This window comes from Plutella xylostella, chromosome 8 (genome assembly GCF_932276165.1).
Source record: "Plutella xylostella chromosome 8, ilPluXylo3.1, whole genome shotgun sequence".
In the NCBI taxonomy this organism is placed as follows: Eukaryota; Metazoa; Arthropoda; class Insecta; order Lepidoptera; family Plutellidae; genus Plutella; species Plutella xylostella.
This window is the reverse complement of record NC_063988.1, coordinates 605,940-625,020: the sequence shown is the minus strand read 5'-3', so window position 1 is coordinate 625,020 and position 19,081 is coordinate 605,940. Positions and strand designations below refer to the sequence as shown.

Here is a 19,081-nt window from a genome sequence, read left to right as displayed (position 1 = left end):
TAAAACACATGCAATAAAATCATAAATAATAACATTACATAGGTACTATATACCGAACATATTATATACTTACCGAATTGAGAATATTTATTTGAAATCGATTAAAAAGGTTTGTTATCCCTGAATTTAGTAGCAAGTGATGCCATGCTAAAGAATAAAATAAAGTAATTAAAATTAATTCGATACAATGGTCGTGAGTCGTGATTTTACTTAATATTATAAATGCGAAAGTTTGTGAGTATGTGTGTATGTATGTGTGTACCTTTGTTACTTCTTCATGTCAAAACAACTAAAGCGATTTTATTGAAATTTGGAATGGAGTTAGCTGACACCCTGGATTAACACATAATAGCTTATGTGTTAATCCAGGGAATTCCGCGATAAAAAGTAGCCTTTTTATCGCGGAATTCCCACGGGAAAACTAATTAAGGTGAAGCGAAGCTCGTGGCAACAGCTAGTATTGAAATATTTGTTATTTTTGTATTACCTACTTCATTTGAGCAAGTAAATATTTAGATTTATGTTTTTCTATGAAAACATAAAAAAAAATATTGCCCTTAAATGGATCCAAATTTTACCTTTTTTCGGTGAATAGCTTTTTTAGTGGTATCACTAATGAAATGTCAGAATTCCGTGGAATTAAAAATCAGAGTATAAGTGATTTACTTTATCTGTGACGTGAAGCGTTTCCTTTCATGGATTCAACGATATTTTAATACGAAACAGATAGAGTTTTAGTACTAAGGAAATGTCGACAAATAACACCCCACTTCTACCACTGAGCTCGTAATATGAATTACTTCGGTTAGAAGAATTGTAACTTTATTCACTTTACGTTGAACTTAAAACGGTTTGACAGTAAAGAAAATGTGGACCGATTTTTGATTTATTTTGTATGTGTGTCGACTTTGTGACACACCACTTGTTTGTATATTGATGTCGATTTTGTAGGCAGAAATTCTAATTGTAGAGCTGTAAACACCTTAATTTCATATAAAATTGGTCTCTCACTTTACTACCACAAAAAACTTTAAACACTGTTTAACTGGTGTTTAAAAAGAAATTTGACAGATTTTGTAGGCATTTGACAGCGCTAAACACCTGTTAAATACTGTCTTTGTGGTGAGGCCCTGAGTGTTTCCGTAAATGTCATCTTTTGCTAGCAATATTTATAGATAGACAGCGAGCGTTAAAATTAAAAGTTTTGCCTTCAGCTACCATTGTTAATCTAAGTTCTTATTGTTTTTTTTATAGACAAGGGTCCATTTCGCTGACAGCCTCTAAAAAACAACTCGGAAGATGAATGGCCGTCCTCAACGAAGGTTTCATTCAAGCTCCTGCATTACTTATTCTGAGCGAGTGCCACTGAATATCTCAACGTGTTTACGCTATCGCGGTTTGTTTAAAGAGTGAGATAAATGATTCAGGAAGACGGTTGTTGGCAAGGGAGAGTGAATGGCGAGAATACGCATAATATAAGTGTTGTTTTTTGGAACAGAACGTTTATAAGTAGGTGACTCATAAACAAGGTTTCATATTTTACTTATACTTAATTATTAAAAAAACCTAAGTATGAGTTTCACTAAGTTTACAAGATCTTTCCTAGTTTAAATGCGTCTAGGTAGATAATTTTTTGATTATGTACGTAAGTACATTAAATATATTACATTAGTATTCTTAGTGAGTTTGTTTAGAGGCCAGTGTCTTGCAACAAGCCTACGGCCCTGCACGAGTCAAGTTCAACACATTTTAAATACTTTTCATTGTTTACAATTCACTATTAACGTCAATACAATAGATAGGTGTAGGTATATCTACTCGTGTATACAAATATACAAGATACGTTACCGAATACATTATCGAAAATCAATTTAGGTACCTTAATTTTATAGTGACTTCAGTTTTCTTCAGTACCCAGTAGTAATACGATATAGGACTACAACAATTGGATCTTTTCTGAACTATTTCTAGACACCTTTGCAAGCTAATTGTTTTAGTACATAAGTTTTTTAATTTATTTTCTGTTTGTGTACAAATACTACAAATAAATAATATTCTATCTACCTATCTAGTTGTATTTCAAAATCTTCACAATAAAGCACGTTTTACATGAAAAAACTCAAGTACGTTTTGTGCTCAATCGTAAGTGCAGCAGGATATTACATGGCAAGAAGTACATAAGTTATTATCGGTAATTATGTACCCAGTTATGTGCATTGTTCGTGTCGGCACGTGTACAGCTGCACAGATTATCGTGTACAGTCCTACAACGATAACTTCGCATGAGAAATATGTGCCAACACAAAAAAATTGGTATAAAGGCAACAATGTTTTTATCATTTGTAATTTATCTCATTTTGATGTATACATATATTAATATTATAATTCCGTGGTTTCTTGAAATAAATGAATAATTATGACAATAGTATTACTTATTCCAAAATCTAATTTCATTGGATACGAGTCATACAATAAGTCGTCAAATTCTATAGAAATTCTTTTTGGGATATCTGTAAAACTCAAAACGTCTTCATAACGTCACAGGAAAAATCTTAGCTGAAACGAGGTATAACGTGATAAGTCATATCCTTCTTAGTTCATTTTGGCAACAATTATCTCCCATCCATTACCAGTTGCAAAGTTAGCGATGTCCAACTTTAAAACTACACGACCGCTCATTGCTCGCACACTTGTAGGTACATCTCTACAAAATCATGATCGCCTTATAAACATTACATGTGAACAGAACTTTCCATTTTCTGACCTCGTGTCTGTTTAAATAGATCATAATATTATTCTGAGACTACCTACCTACTGTATTTAGAAGTGCTTATATCATGCTATTAACTCTAATGTTATCTTAAGTATCTCTATTTATTTATATAAATTAATGTAAACATGGCAGATCACGAATGCACCTTTGACTAATGCTAACATAATGACTTGACTAAGGTATACTATCCTATGTGGGTGTGATTTTCATCAGTATAATACCTGACCTTACCCAAGTGCAAACATTTGAAGGAAATACACGTTCTTTTTCAAGGGCAAATCTTGATCCGATTTTGATGAACTTCGGAGGGTGAAGGGTAGTTTCTCATATTGCTTTTCGTAAGTCGAGGATTCCCCTAACTGCAAGGGCAATCTCAAGAGAGATCTTCACAACACTGTAGTAAATATTTCATGGTCAAGTTCACACCACAAGTTCAGCAGGTGAGCGGTGCAGCGATTACTATACTGAATAATAGATCACAGACACCGATTTCGAGTCCTGACCGGCCTTTATTTACAATCTACAATCTCTATGTACGGTGGCCTGCGCCTAAAAGTATACAGGCGGAGTTTTTAAAATAGCGATCCCTGATGATGAAGGGACCAGCTACATCTGTTATAAATCCGGGGACGTGTTGTGTGTGATGTGTGTAGCAGTGGTGTTTATGTGGATGTGCTTGAGCAGCATGTGAGCTTGAGATCGCTATTTTAAAAACTCCGGCTGTATACTTTTAGGCGCAGGCCACCGTACATTGTACATACACCCTAAGAGACAGTCGTTGATGCCATATATGTATAAATAATTTACCTATTTGTCTGAGCGGAACTAGAGTGAACATTATTCACAGCGGAACCAGCCAGTAGAACTAATGAGCACAAACCGAAAATATATATATACTTAGCTGACTATAGCTGAGCATAATAAGTACCAAAAATAAATTATACTACTAGAAGTATTATCTGTAACTTTTACCTATTTTCCAAAACATTGGAGTTGGAAAGTTATTAAGATCCATGGATGGATCATGAATGGATGAATGCATGCATGGAAATCATCCTAATATTGTAGGTTCCACAACAGGTGAACCTACTTGTATAACACCTGAAAACAATGCGTGACAATAACGGTGGCTGAAATGTCGTATATTAGTGTGAATTTTTGTCATGTGAAGTGTCGGTACTGCACCGCAATCGTCGCAATTACCTCTCATTAATCTTTATTAGTGTTGCCCAAATGCAAGAACAAGACGAGACTTAGCCAGTCTTGGTCTTGGTCTTGCGCCAATACACCTGGTCTTGGTCTTGGTCTTGCGCCAATACACCTGGTCTTGGTCTTGGTCTTGGTCTTGCGCTCCCAGTCTTGGTCTTGGTCTTGCAGCAAGAGTCTTGCAAGTCTTGCAATTACCTATTAGTCTATTACTATTTATTAAAGTTTATTTTTTGATTTTAATAGATATTTTTTTATTCGCTATGTTTATGGTATTAGTCGTAATGCGCATAGGTCCAGTTTTTCATTTTCTTTGATACAGTTTTTTGCATCTCATAGAATTCCTAAGCGTACTTACCTATACACCGAACTGTTACACCTAACTACTCAGTGAAATAGCGCTCTGCAAGACGCAAGAGTCTTGCAGGCTATGTCTTGTTCTTGCTCAAGTCTTGCACGGTCAGTCTTGGTCTTGGTCTTGCTAAAAATACGCGGTCTTGTTCTTGGTCTTGGTCTTGCAAAAACGCAAGAACAAGACCAAGACTGCAAGACCAAGACTGAATTTGGGCAACACTAATCTTTATGCTCGAGTTTGTTCATTCATTCATAGATCATTTAATGTGTGCCTATGCCTTTTGTAGCTACAACGTTTAGCATCCCGCCTTCTGATAAGCAATTATGGGCATCAGCGCAAAAATATCTAATAGTACTTTGCGCCTTTATAAGGGTTTTTTAAATACGTTTAACAAGTAAGTACCTATAAGTAAAAAAAATATAATTTTATATTTGGAATCGGGCCATGGACTCCTTCTTAGCGTGCCGGTGACAAACACTAGACCGTAGAGCCCGTCTAGGGACGGCTTGTCATAGTGGTGAAAAGAAAAGCCAGTCAGAAAAAAGGCAGTCGCATACTGCCCAGGGTGCACCGAACGCATATAAAATACACTTGATACGTAACTCGGGGGGGCTTATTTATTGCACACTCTAGCTGTGCCCGCGAGCTTCGCTTCGCCTTAAAAAGTTTTCCCGTGGGAATTCCGGGATAAAAAGTAGCCTATGTTCTTTCTCAGGGTCTAGACCATATGTATGCCAAATTTTATTCAAATCCGTTCAGTAGTTACAGTTAATTTCGATTTATAATAATAGTTTATTAGGATTGCTTGCTATACTCACATAGTACTTGCACTTCTCGATGACGACGACCTTGGAGGCGAAGGTCTCGTTGGTGGCCTCGATGAGCAGCACGCGCGCTGCCAGGTCCAGGTGGTTCTTCTGGTTGAAGTAGATGTAGTCCACGCCCACCATCTGTGGGAGACCCGAAGTTTAGAGTATTTGGCAGCATACGGTATACGGGGAAAGACGGGACGTTATATCAATAGCATTCGACGGCATACGAGGAAAGAAGAGACGTTATAGTAATTGAGTCATACAACTCATACACCTATACTTGTATTATACGGTGGAAGACCAACTAAAAGTTGTTACAGTATGTATATTTCAGCGGAGTTGGTAACCCTAGTCGTAAATATAACAAAACTGAAATATGTTACAGAAAGATGTAACTGTATGTGCTATATCTATTGTAAAATTTAAGCTAATTTGAAATATTTGCGTTTTCATCTGTCTGCCGACATTTACCGTGATCTGTTTTAAAAGAAGCTAAGTTAGATAGTTTAAATTTTCACTTGCACTATAATAATAGAAGAAAACTGAAACTTTTTGTTTGCGTAAACTTTCAAAACCTTCACTAAGAATACGTGAGAACGTAGTTCATGTATTTCCATTAAAATACATAACACAATATGTATAACACGTATACCTACCATTAATATATTTTCATCTTACATACAAACAAGACACACGCACGAAGTAAACTCGCAAATGGAACACCCCGCGAGGGAGGGCGCTAAAGAGCTTGTTTCTCAATGCAATTTCCTCATCAAGATTACCTTGTTTCCAGGGCGCAAGTCCCACGGGTCTTCACGGGTTCAACCTTGATCTTAGCAGGAGTAACATATTAAATTATAAACCAAATTATTCCTTATGTTGCTAAACAACATTTGTAGAGGATATTTTTCTTTAGTTTTGTACCTACTGTAGCAATGAGAAATGAGACTTGTTTTGTCAACGAAGTTAATTAATTATTCTTCCGTGATCTAAGCCGACTTCTTTTCCCATTACGCTGCTATCAGATACAAGACATCTCTATTCAACCATCAAGGTTATTCCGGGAGTGGCTTCCACAGCCTGTCAAAAGTATTATGAAAGTTTCCGCTATACGCGCTGCATTGAATGCAAGAAAGCGGTACTTCCTATACCAAAGCCCGTCCTAGGCCTACTGTACTGACTACTGTACTTCTTGTACAGGTTTGATAGTTTGCTTAAACTATGAAAGTATACATTTTATTGTTACATACAAGAGTCTAGCTAAACCTATCGTGTACTATCATAATTATGAAAGATAACAAAACGTTTTCCGTTTTGCAAACAACCTACCGTACCACCACCGACACATTAGCAATTAACAAACCATAACCGACGTCGCTCGCTTGTCAAACATCTGTCCGATCCATACAACAGACGCTGCTTATGGATTGTTAATAGCTAATGTTCGGTAGTAGTAACCCCACTGTTGAAACCCAACTGACCTTCTTCATGAGGTAGGGCGCGTCCACGTTGAGCTGGCACTTCCTGGTGGTGTGTCGCTGCGAGCTGTCCGCCGACCACGAGTCGTCCGTGATGGCGCAGTCCACCACCACCGGGATCTGCGGGCACGCCGGGAAGCGGCGCTCGTACGCCTGTAAGAAGAAGACTACGGTTAACTACATGACTACGGTAGAAGTAGGTACGTGAATGGGATAGATGTTTGCGCCTGATGTAGGGCGAGATCTTTGCACTATGATGTGTAAGGGAAGAGGGTTCTGGTTAACTACGTGACTATGGTAGAAGTAGGTACATGAATGGGATGGTCAATGTTTGCGCCTGACCTATGGTATGATAGATATTTGCACTACGGTGGTTAGGCACATGAAAAAAGATCAGATCGATCAGATATTTTTGCATTCATTGGATCCCACGGCCAGCGCCAATCGAAGGGCGTAAATAAAGCGGCGTGTGCGGTGCTGTGCTACGTCCCGAACGTAGCACAGCACCGCACACGCCGCTTTAGCACGCTCGTTCCCAGGCACCTTTACATTTATAGCTCACATAAAAAATAATCGAGAGTACATAAACTGCCTTAGCGGCGGTAAAAAAACCCGCCACCTCTGCTTACGTAGAGGTTAACATTACATGATTTTGCAGAGTTTTCAGGTTTTTCTTGATTATTTAAAATAGCAGTCTTAAATAGTAGTAAATGTTTTAATATCTAACGTCATACCTATCCCTAAGAAACCCTATAAAATCCGTTAAATAAAAGTGTAAGCCCTTAAGCCTCCTCGTGTTTACAACGACGGCTGAGTTTAATAGCCTGAAGAGTGTAAGAAGATTAAGCGCAGACTCCTGTGGATGTCATCAAATGGTCTGAGTCGGTACTGAAAAGATTAAGTATGTTGACGTTATTGTAAGGGTGTTGGCCCTTACAAATTACAATAACTATTTTTTCTAATATCGATAGATAGGTAATCGACTTTTTTCTTCTGATTTACATACTACTTCTGTCAGACTGTCTGTAGGGCATGCGTTGCATCATTACACAACATTGCACAACTGCTATCATTACGTTTTATGTTCCTCCTACAAAAAGTTGGGAGCAGGCTGAGGCTGACACACCTCAGACCTCAGAACTACATACTAAACAGCTGAGAATTGGATATGAATGTACATAGCACGATTGACGAAAAATATATATTTTTTTAAATCGAATTCAGAGAATCGGTCCGTTTAGATGTGTGTCCAATATATAATAACATCCTCTGGTTCCCCACTGCGTTCATTCTATGTACGCTCGGGGCGAGGACATGATAATAAAAACGGTACGTAAAGATAATATGTTTGGGAAATTGTTCACCGTGAAATATGCTCGGCCCGCTATCACATTTTCAGGTGTTCAAATTTTCCACTGACCTCTTTCGAGGCTGCCGCGGGCGTATTATAAAGGTAAATTATTATTAGGTACACCTACGTAGGCCAAGCACATTTCTGTGGAGCTTTTATCATCATCATCATCACATCCCATCACGTTCCCACTGCTGGGCTACGTGTCTCCTTTCAATGTTTTTAGAAGCTTGCTTTGCAAAGTGATATGTGTGCCATTTGCCCTTTTAAATGTAATGCCCCCCTTTACCCCTTTAATCGTGAGACATTAGTGACTTTTCACACGTGCTCTCTATATTATTCAAACTATAATTTTCATAATAGTATTGTAATTACTCCCAAATTATGATAATAACATATCGGCCACGGGGCAATGTTAATGTTACACACATGAGTTACCTAAAATTATGAATATGTAAGAGATAGCTCTAGGTAAATAATTATATTGATTGTATGCGTAAGTATTTAAAATTAAAAATAATAGGTAAATAAGACCTTGACCTGCTCAATATTATGATCAGCGATAAATGGATCATTAAATACAAAGTATTAAAAAACAAGATTAGGTAGGACTATAGGACATATAATATCTAACTAAAAACAAAAACAAAAAAAACCGGCCAAGTGCGAGTCGGGCTCGCGCACAAAGGGTTCCGTAGCAGCAAAATTACAGTTAAATCAACCTATCTCAAAAACTATAAGAGATACTTTGATCAAACCAAAAATCGTTGAAAGAGTTAATTAGCATGCATCACCTCTATTTTTTTAGAATTTTATACCCCGTAGTTATAAAAATAGAGGGGGGGGGACATACTTTTTACGACTTTGAGAGCTGATATCTCAAAAACCGTTCACTTTAAGAAAAATGTTTTTTAGAAAACTTTATATCATTTTAAAAGACCTTTCCATTGATACCCCACACGGGTATGTACATCGAAAAAAAAAATTTCATCCCTCAGTTACATGTATGGGGGGCCCCACCCCCAATTCTTTTTTTTACTATTTAGTGTCATATTTTTGTAGCGGTTCATACAACACATATTCCCATCAAATTTCATCACTGTAGTACTTATAGTTTCCGAGTAAATCGGCTGTGACAGACGGACAGACGGACATGACGAAACTATAAGGGTTCCGTTTTTGCCATTTTGGCTACGGAACCCTAAAAAGTCTGTAAGAAATCTTTTGTAGCTACTATAAGTTTGGTAGCGTCCTGTCCAAATAATAGAAGGCAAAAATTACAAAAGACTAAATCTAACACATATGTACAAATGCCTTATCGCTTAAAGCGATTTCTTCCAGGCAACCTTTGGGTTTGAAGGATATATATTGCGATGCAAAGGGTAAAGTGTACTATGAATAAAGAATATACCATACATAATTTATCTATCTTTTTCATCCCACAGTGTATATTTTTTTAGCTATGTGATGTAGACGATGCCTAGCTAGTCCTATTTACCGGAATCCAGCACGACATCCGTCCATTACCTACAGAAGACCCTGCATTGTTCCAACGCCCTTCATCGCGAAATATCTCGGTTTCTAAACTGAAGCTCCGTGCTCACGCGTGCGTTACACTCGTTACTAAATATTCAATTTTGTGTGATTGCGATGCTATTGACACACTCGCGTCGTCGCGCGATCATTGTACTGTACGGGTTGTTGCTGGTACAATTAAAATAGGGGTGTTATAATTTGAAACTGTCACCATATGGCTTTGAAATTATTTCAATGTATTTTTGTTTGCTACGTAGCTACGATATTCGTTAATCAAAATCGGTTAAGCCGTTCAAGTTAAGTGATGGTCACTATGGTTAGCTTCTTTCGTTTCCTGAAATACTATTGATGCTATTTAACTTGTTCACATTCAATCCAACAACAAAAATATATCGTCAGTTCAAGGCGAAGTCAATTAATCGTCTTATCAGCCGGTATTTAACTAAACAGTCGATAATATGCGTCTATACCACGCACCGAGTTCCGATCGTAACATTTTGTAATGAGCCGATTTCGTTTCCTTTCGCCCGCACCTTGAACTCTAGTGTGAGTGGCGGCGAGTTGAGTTTCCACTGGTGGTGGGCCGTCGAAGGGCGCACGTGACTCGGTTTCGGTGAGCGTCAGGTTTGGCACAGTTAATTTTTACTGTTGCAGACCAAATTTTGCTTACGAATGGTTTTCGCTGATACATGGGTCATTGAGTTTGTAAAAATTACCTAAAATTGGCCCATCACCTGTGCTATGTGTAACAAGCTCTTCCCTGAAAACCCTTCTTATGTTATTGCATATTGATGGAATTACTATTCAATCCACTTAGATGATGACGTCCATTTGGACCATGCAGGTATAATAATATCACTAAGATTAAAACGTACATCAGTTACGCTCTAACAAAATAAAAATTGATAAAGCTCGGGAAAGTTAAAAACTTTTCTACAAAACACTCTTCAGTAGAAAATCGCGTTACTGGAAAACTGGTTTATTAAATTGGATTCCGTTCTGTAAAAGGAAAATATTTCAGGAATTGTTTACAAAGAGCAAATACACCATTTTGTAGCCCTACTTTAAATTTAAACACGTCAATATATAAATAAGTTTGTCCAGGAGTTGGCGTAGCAGAGGATTCAGTATTAACTACGGATTATAAAGAGGATGATATTCGTTCGAATAAAAGTCCCGACCTTTTTTTTTCAACCGTACCTAATCAGGCAATCACTCAACAAGGCTTCCTCCTTATCGGTGACGTAAGCAACTCATTTAGGGGATTACCGCCCACGCTGCATTAGCAGGGGCTCGTGACGTCATACCTTGTCTACCATTGGTCGGGGGACTTGTATCGTAACTAAAAATGGGTGTCTCACTCGCGAGTCACTTTTGAATACCCCGTAGGAAGGACTTATCAGGTGAGCATGAGAGCATTATGAATATCCATCTTTTAATTTATTTATTGGTAAAGGAATACAAACAGTACACACATATATATATATATATACATAGTCATTCAATAGTTACATGAAGATGAGTTTCCTTAGAAAAGCACATAATCTGGGTTGTTTGTAAATAATCTTCAAAGCCTGAAACTCAAACAAAGATGTTGCTTGATCTAGCTTGAACAGTTTCATAACACAAACAGTTCAGCTTGTCTATGTAGTAGGATGGGGAATATTTATAAACTTACAAAATACTTACTAAACTAATAAATAATGTAAGAAATTTTATTTCTTTCCATAGTATGCTAAGAAGCAAAGTTGGAAAATCACAGTGATGGCTTAGTATAAATATAACACAAGCATGTTAATTGCCTTCACAACAAACATCTTGCAAGAGTATTTTTAGTGATTTTTTTAGAATTGAGGATACAGTACCAGTATTCAATACTACTGCTATAGACATGTCTAGGTTATAACTAAACTAGGACTAATAAGTTACAATAGGTGAGCAACTTTTTAAGGTTTTACCGGATTGTTATTCTTTTTATGGTAGGATCCATAAAATGTATTTTTGATTGGATAGAGTTGATGTTATATGAAGGATAAATAGTTTATGAATGTATAGTAATGCTGCATTTATAAAAACGTTTGTGCCTGTTAATCTCTGACGAGGCAGTCCGATATCCTTACATACACTCGCGAGCAAAGAAAAAGTTCCACTAAATGGTCCCAATTTTATAAAACATTTCATATAAAATTTGACACGCACGCACGCACTCACGCCTTGTACTAATGTACTCCCTTGCGGGGTAGGCAGAGGTGCATTGCTGCACCCACTTTTCGCCAGAGTGTTATGTTAGTCCCAATGTAATAGGGGGCGGGCCTATTGGCATATTACGGGCACATCCAAGACCTGAGAACAAATATCTGTGTTTAAACAAATATCTGCCCCAGCCGGGGATCGAACCCGGGACCATCGGCTCAGTAGTCAGGGTCACTAACCACTACGCCATTCGGTCGTAAAATTGGAATACAATATTTATAGGAAGGTGGGGTAAGACCACAAAGATGTATTTGCTTTGTGGGTAAGACAGTCACCGGGGGAAGACTATCAATATTGCAGAGGCGCGGCGTCATTAAAACTTTCCCGTTTAGGATTAATTTGGTGCTATTGTCACTGGACATTTTTCATTGCTTGCGAGTGTAGTGTATGTAAGGTTATCGGGACGGAGCGGGTACACGACTGAAGTTTATCGCAATGAATGAGTTTCCATGCTGATATCGAGACTTAATTCATAAAATCTGCTACAGTATTTTATTATTTATAGCAGCCACATTCATCATTTACGCCTTTCATATTCCAAGCGAATGTACCGGTATTTGCATGAAATATTAATACATCTATTCTATTCTATTCTCTGTGGGGGTGTAAGTACCTGCACCTGGCTCTCTCGAATGGAACCTTTGTGCATATCCCCAAGGTCTAAACTGCCTTCCTAAGCTTGGACCATTTCCCACCACGCTGGTCCACTGCGGGTTGGTGGGTTCACATATCTAGATGTGCTAGATCTAGATATGCAGGTTTCCTCACGATGTTTTCCTTCACCGTAAGAGCGATGGTATACATTGTACTTAAGTTAAAAGAACTCATTGGTACATGTCAGCGCCGGGATCGAACCCGCATCTCTGGCGTGAGAAGCGGACGCTTACCCGACTGAGCTACCACCGCTCTTTTTAATACATCATCTGCACAACATCTATTAGTATTATTTACATTCACACAACTGGATTGGTCGGGGTATCAAATTGCGTTCAACATTAGTAAAGGGGCGATCATTTGGTGTTCACACGTATCATTTCGAATGAAAGACAGAAATGAACGAAAAATTAACCATCTCGATCCCGCCTTAACTTCACAAACTTTATAACCACTGCAATAAGGGTTATAGTCGTGTGGCTAGTTGTGACGTCACAGTTTCCAGTTCTACGTCACAACTCCCACGGTCAGTGTCGGGCTGAGAGGTCTATTGTTCTTTCAAGTGGCACTATTCATAGTTCTGTGGGTGGCGATTGAACTATTGATTGCAGCTTGTTGGAACGGATTCCCGAGTAGCCTGCTTTCGTTTTCTATACATGAATAATTAGGTGATGATGCCTAAAATATACAAAACTAGCTGTTCCCGCGAGCTTCGCTTCGCCTTAAAAAGTTATCCCGTGGGAATTCCGGGATAAAAAGTAGCCTATGTTCTTTCTCAGGGTCTAGACCATATGTATACCGAATTTCATTCAAATCCGTTCAGTAGTTTTCGCGTGAAAGAGTAACAGACAGACAGACACAGTTACTTTCGCATTTATAATATTAGTTAGGATACACTAATAATAATAACCTACTAGTTGCCATCGAAAACGGCAGTAATTTGCCAATAAAAGATAATACTGTTTCCACGAAGCCTACATTTAAATAAACTGTGGCAAATTTGTAAATTACAAAACAAATGATTTCAACTGTAACGGGATATCGAATTCTCATTATTATGAACTTTTCGATCATTATAATTACCAAGGTACCGTTTGATTCCAAGAAAAAAATATAACGACAAGACTTGATGAACCAAAAATGCTCTTTAACTTGGGTTTTCCGAGAAAAGTTGCTGTCGAAATTAAAATAGAAAAATGCGGATTTCTTCGACGGTACGGGAGTAACGGATTTCAGGTAGCTTTAGGGGGTCACTATACAGTGTGTTGTTTTTCGGATTAAGAAGAAAATCTTATTTAAGATACTTAGACCCGGTTACGTAACCCTGCAGGTCTTTCAGACATGCTCGTTGTTCAGTACCGCCTGGATAGAGACCATCAGTTGGCAGGTCCAGATTCCTGCTGCATAGCCTAAATACCACACATTCCGTACAAAATTAATACACTGTATAACGGTGGGAATAGTTTCTCAAATCTTAACAGGAGACCTTGAAAGCTGATTGAGTAAATTGCTACAAAGTTATTGATAAGTTTCCCATTAAATTACACGTTTCAAAGGAAATCTTCCATTCACGAGCACGAGTATCGAGCGTCAGGGGATAAACCCTCCATCCATCAACCGATTTCAATTAATCTTCAGATTTATCAGCCTTCTATCACCAGCTATTCATGGTCCTTCAATTAATCTTACTTTTAAATTTCCGGGGGTCTAGTACAGGTTTGATAGTTTGCCGAAAACTATAAAAGTTTACGTTTTCTCGCATACTAAGTGGCGCCTCTTGCGTAAACTATCATGAAACTTTTGACAGATAATGTATGCAGATGACAGGAGAAAACATAAACAAATTTAGTTTTCAAAAATAGCAAATCCCGTACTAGGGGCCCTGCAGCAATTGCACCGGGATATGTATCTCATACCATACAAGACAATAGCATGCACGTGTCAGCAACGTAGCCTGTAATCTCCCTGTCTATTACCACTTGTTCCCCCTTGTACTAGCAAGCGGATTAAACCAGACAAATCCAGATTGATCCAGTCATCTCAGCTGGATCTCTGTGTAGTCGCGTGAGAGTCTTGCGATTTGTTCAGTTTTCCCACGTCTACTAGGTCCAAGGTTGAATAACAAATAAAATAAGGATCAAAGACAAACACCAGTTACTGACTAAGGTTTGTTATTTTCGGGACAGTCTGTACTGGAGAAATCACAAGACAAGAACAGACGGATCAAAGAATTCGGCGCACAATAGCGTCTGCGTGAAATCAGGTCACAGTCGCAAGTTAGTCGCGTACAGTTATATCGGACGCTATTCTGCAACTAAACGGCCAACAGGGGCAAATTTCAAAATGGCCTCCCAAACTATGTTTTTTCTGCAAAGCTGCTAGGCGGCTCGTTCACTCTATCCCCCTTATTCATAGAAAACTTATAGGACGTTTTAGCTATTGAACTGTTCTGTCCCTCTCTGTCAAAGAACAATTTGTTCTGAATAACAGAGGGACAAAAATTCTATGAATAAGGGGGTTAGGGTTCAGCATTGAAGTTGCAGAATTGTACTGCAGATTCGAAAGGCAGACATGAAAAGATATCTTTAAAAAAACAAAAATAAATCCGTTTAGATTCAACTCTAGGTATTGTATTTACTTATTTGTATACCAGTGAATTCTTTGGAGCCACAAGTGATTTATCTTCTCTAGTAGTATACACTGGGTACACTAAAGTACATTGATAAAGGCGAATAGCTCGCTCACATTCCACACCACACCAGCTGACGAGTTACGAGTATGAGGAAACGATGCCAACCTTGGACTGTTCGCAGCGTGCCGTAACTACGACATGATGTTTTGGTGGAAATGGTTCATAGTTATTTAATGGTAGTGGTTTGATGATACACCTAAAAATGTTAGATGTATGTTCTGTTACTTAGATGTACTGAACTTTGAAATAAGTTATTTTTCTATTGTTATTAAAGTTATAATAGCGCGAAAAATATCATAGCCATTAGGATAGGCATTCAGAAAACCTAAATTACCGTTAGATCAATCTTTCCTATACCAACCTTGTGTTACAGCATCAGTAACACCGATATACAAATCAGGAGATAAAAGCATTCCCTCAAATTACAGACCTATTTCTTTGCTTTCCGTTGTCTCGAAATTACTCGAAAAAATTGTCAATAATCAACTCGTTAAGTACCTTGAACAAAATGACCTTCTGTCTAATTCTCAATTTGGCTTCAGACGCGGACGATCTACAGAACACGCAGTTTCACTTCTCATAGATACCGTTACAACGCACTTAGATGATGGAAGGTGCTGTCTCGGCGTGTTTCTTGACCTTGCAAAGGCATTTGACACAGTCTCGATACCAATACTTAAACAAAAATTGGAAAACCTCGGAATCAGAGGTCAACCGTTATCCTGGTTCGAAAGCTACCTTGATAACAGAAAACAGGTTACCAAAATATCAGACACATCAAGTAGTCCTATGCCAATCAAGTATGGCGTACCACAAGGTAGTATCCTAGGGCCAACACTATTTATAATATATATGAACGATATTAGCACAGTTATAAGTAAAACAGACAATTCAAAAATTATATGTTATGCAGATGATACGGCCATTCTTTTTACCGGAAAAGATTGGGAAGAGACCTACAAAGGTGCTGAGATTGGCTTAGCTAAAACTGCTACCTGGCTTGGAAATAATCTACTCACACTAAACTTGTCAAAAACTCAATATTTAAGTTTTCACAAAACAAAAGCTTCACAGCCAGATCCAGGTCGACTTTTAAAAATGCACACATGCAATAATCTATCGCAACATTGTTCCTGTGAAGCTATTGGAAGGGTACCTTCTCTTAAATACCTTGGTGTAGTGTTGGATGAAAAGGTAAACTTTTCTAAGCATATTGAGTACATATCCGGAAGAGCAAGGAAATTAATAAATATTATGCGTTTGCTTCGCAATAGTGCAGACAAAGAGACTTTGCTTAATGTTTACACAGCACTTTGTCAATCTGTTTTAGGCTATTGCATTACCTGCTGGGGTGGTTCATCTAAAACATACATGTTGGCTTTGGAAAGAGCACAGCGCTCAATTCTTAAAGTTATGATGAACAAGCCCAAAAGATATCCCACCTCTCAATTATATACTGAATGCCAGGTTCTGACCGTCAGACAATTGTTCATATTTCGTACATGTTTACAAACTCACCGTGATACAATTAACTCAACAAACTACGCAAATTGGCTAGCAAAAAGGACTTTCAAAATTCCCGTTCATGCCACAAATACAAGCTTTGCACAAAGATTCCCTAAGTTTCTCCGACCACACACTTACAATATAGCAACAAAAGTCTGCAAAGTTAAAGATGCAACTATAAAAGAAGCCAAAGTCCAATTTAAAAGATGGCTTACCAATTTAAATTACGAAGAAACGGAGGATATACTTTTAATAAAAAAATAGGTATAACATTAAATATTAATCAGAATTTTATTTTATTTTATTTTATTGTATTACTTATATATAATATATATGATTTATCTATAAATATAATGTATATATGATAGGTACATATTTATATTAGCTATACCTACTATTTATCTATATATATGTACAGAGGGAGCGTTACCTGTAATTAGGTTTATATAAATTGTTTAGGTTTAAGAAAGCATTTAATTGTTAGTTTTTAATTCGATAACATAGTATAATTTGTTAGTAATTTTTAGTTTTTAATAATGTCAAAGCCACTAAATTTGAGTTTACAAATGTAGTGCCACCTGCTGATAATCTGTGAACACTTTCTGTTTAATCTGCCTACTGTCCCCCACGATACGGGTTTTACCTAGTGTAGGGGACACCGATAATATCTGTCTGTTAATTCTCCACCGTTTTAATTTTAATTGTAATGTTTATTGTTTTTTTATCTGGTGTTAATAAATGCTTTTCATTTTCATTTTCATTTTCAGTTTTATTTTCTTACGACTTCATCTAGTGTATTCTTAGCTTATATGCAGTCATTCAAAACTTATGAGTTCAAGTTATTTTAAAGGTCCTCCCACGGCTCGTGTAAGGGTCAGGGGGAACGGGCGGTCACGCTATAGGGGGTCACTCTATTTTACGAAACACTTAGGTTCAGAGCGGTGCTGCACTAACTCGATTCTATCTCGTTGGATTAAAAGTACCGATTGCATGGCAGCTCCCGTTCTGTCCAATTTTGTGAAGCTAAAGTAACCCTCTTGGCCTGAAAAGGTTATGTTTTATATTAGAAGTCAGTATAAAAACAGTGACCTCTGCGAGAATGCAACATGGCAACCGTAATGCTATAATCACTGGCTGATGACGCAGGCCGCTGCGGTCAATATATATGTATTTCAATAGAAGATTAAAGGAGAAACTAAAACAACAGCATTAATAATCAAAGTTTAAAATAATCGTAATCTAAGCGTTTGAAATAATTTTGCTGAGTTACATACTTACACCTTACACCGATTGCTTTTGTCTCTCAAACAGAAAAGTATAAAAAACCTGAGAGAAACCAGGAAATCTAATTTGTAAAGATTTCACGGCAAGACAACCTTATCACGACAAGTGAGCCTTACAAAAGATTCCGTTCTTTTGTAAAACTCCAACCCATTTCTCCGACATTTCAGCGAAACAAAGGATTCTAAATTAAATGTTTACAGGCAAACTGAACTAATTTTCATTATAATAAATAATATTTCAGTCATTATTCAAGTTATACCTATAGATTAGGCTTAACAATAATTAAGATTAAAGCCTTACAGCTTCATTAAGTTAATCAAGAAGTTGATGGCCTATTTTAGATTCAAATTATAACACGGAGCTGAAATTGAGATTAACGACTTTTACTAATTAAGCATAATAATTATAATTCAGTTAACAGTAACTTCCAGAAATCTATAAGGTTGCCTGGAATAATCGCTGTTAGCGATAAGGCCGCTTGTTGTATATTGTTCTTAGATCAAACAAGTACAATAAAGCTATACTACTACCTATCTATTTAAGGAAAATGAACCCCTACAAACAGTTTTGAAGCCAAAACCATGTACCTATTTGTACAGCTATTAATTTCCTCGAACTGCCTCACCAGCGTGGAATACGTAAGTGTGTTTACAGACAAGTCTCCATCAACTATTTACACCATTTCGCTGTACGTAGACAAGCGACAAACAAACAGACAGCCGCAAGGTCATTGCCAATATCTGTCGTGTTACGAAAGCGCCGCGGTGCGTGCTAGGTGAATATTTTCGGCTTTCGTCAACACTCTATGCAAATATGTGTGTTGTGTGATGTGTATGTGTCGTTCACCCGAGCTTCCCAGATGTGTATTCAAGGTGTATCAAGTGTCATTAATCTTAATTTAACGTTTAAACAACGTCTGGTGTTTTAAGGCTTGACTTTAGTGCTGAAGTATTGGTAAAAACAACGCTCCTTGGAAGAAGCCTATCTAGGTAGTGGCCGATTACGGGCTGATGATGATGATGGTGAATTCCTTACTGCCAGGATACTGACTACATTATGAAAGTAACTAGGTACCAGTCAATATACGATTCCACAACCGTTCTCCTATTGCCGATTCGCTATTGGAAGGTTAGTCGACAGTACCTACTTTTTATTTCTTTCCGTTTCCCTTACCGAACCGA

The 19,081-nt window shown here is 37.6% G+C and overlaps 1 protein-coding gene across 3 annotated transcripts in view; it reads right to left on the bottom strand.

Annotated features, from left to right (window-relative positions):
• LOC105384338 (protein real-time) overlaps positions 1-19,081 on the bottom strand; it is a 64,899-nt gene that overhangs the window by 35,891 nt on the left and 9,927 nt on the right. For all 3 annotated transcript variants that reach the window (XM_048622763.1, XM_048622762.1, XM_048622764.1), the window contains exons 2-3: positions 6,628-6,777; positions 5,153-5,284 (exon numbers count right to left, since the gene is read on the bottom strand). In XM_048622763.1, the coding sequence (XP_048478720.1) occupies positions 5,153-5,284; positions 6,628-6,777 (282 nt within the window). The remainder of the gene's footprint in view (positions 1-5,152; positions 5,285-6,627; positions 6,778-19,081) is intronic.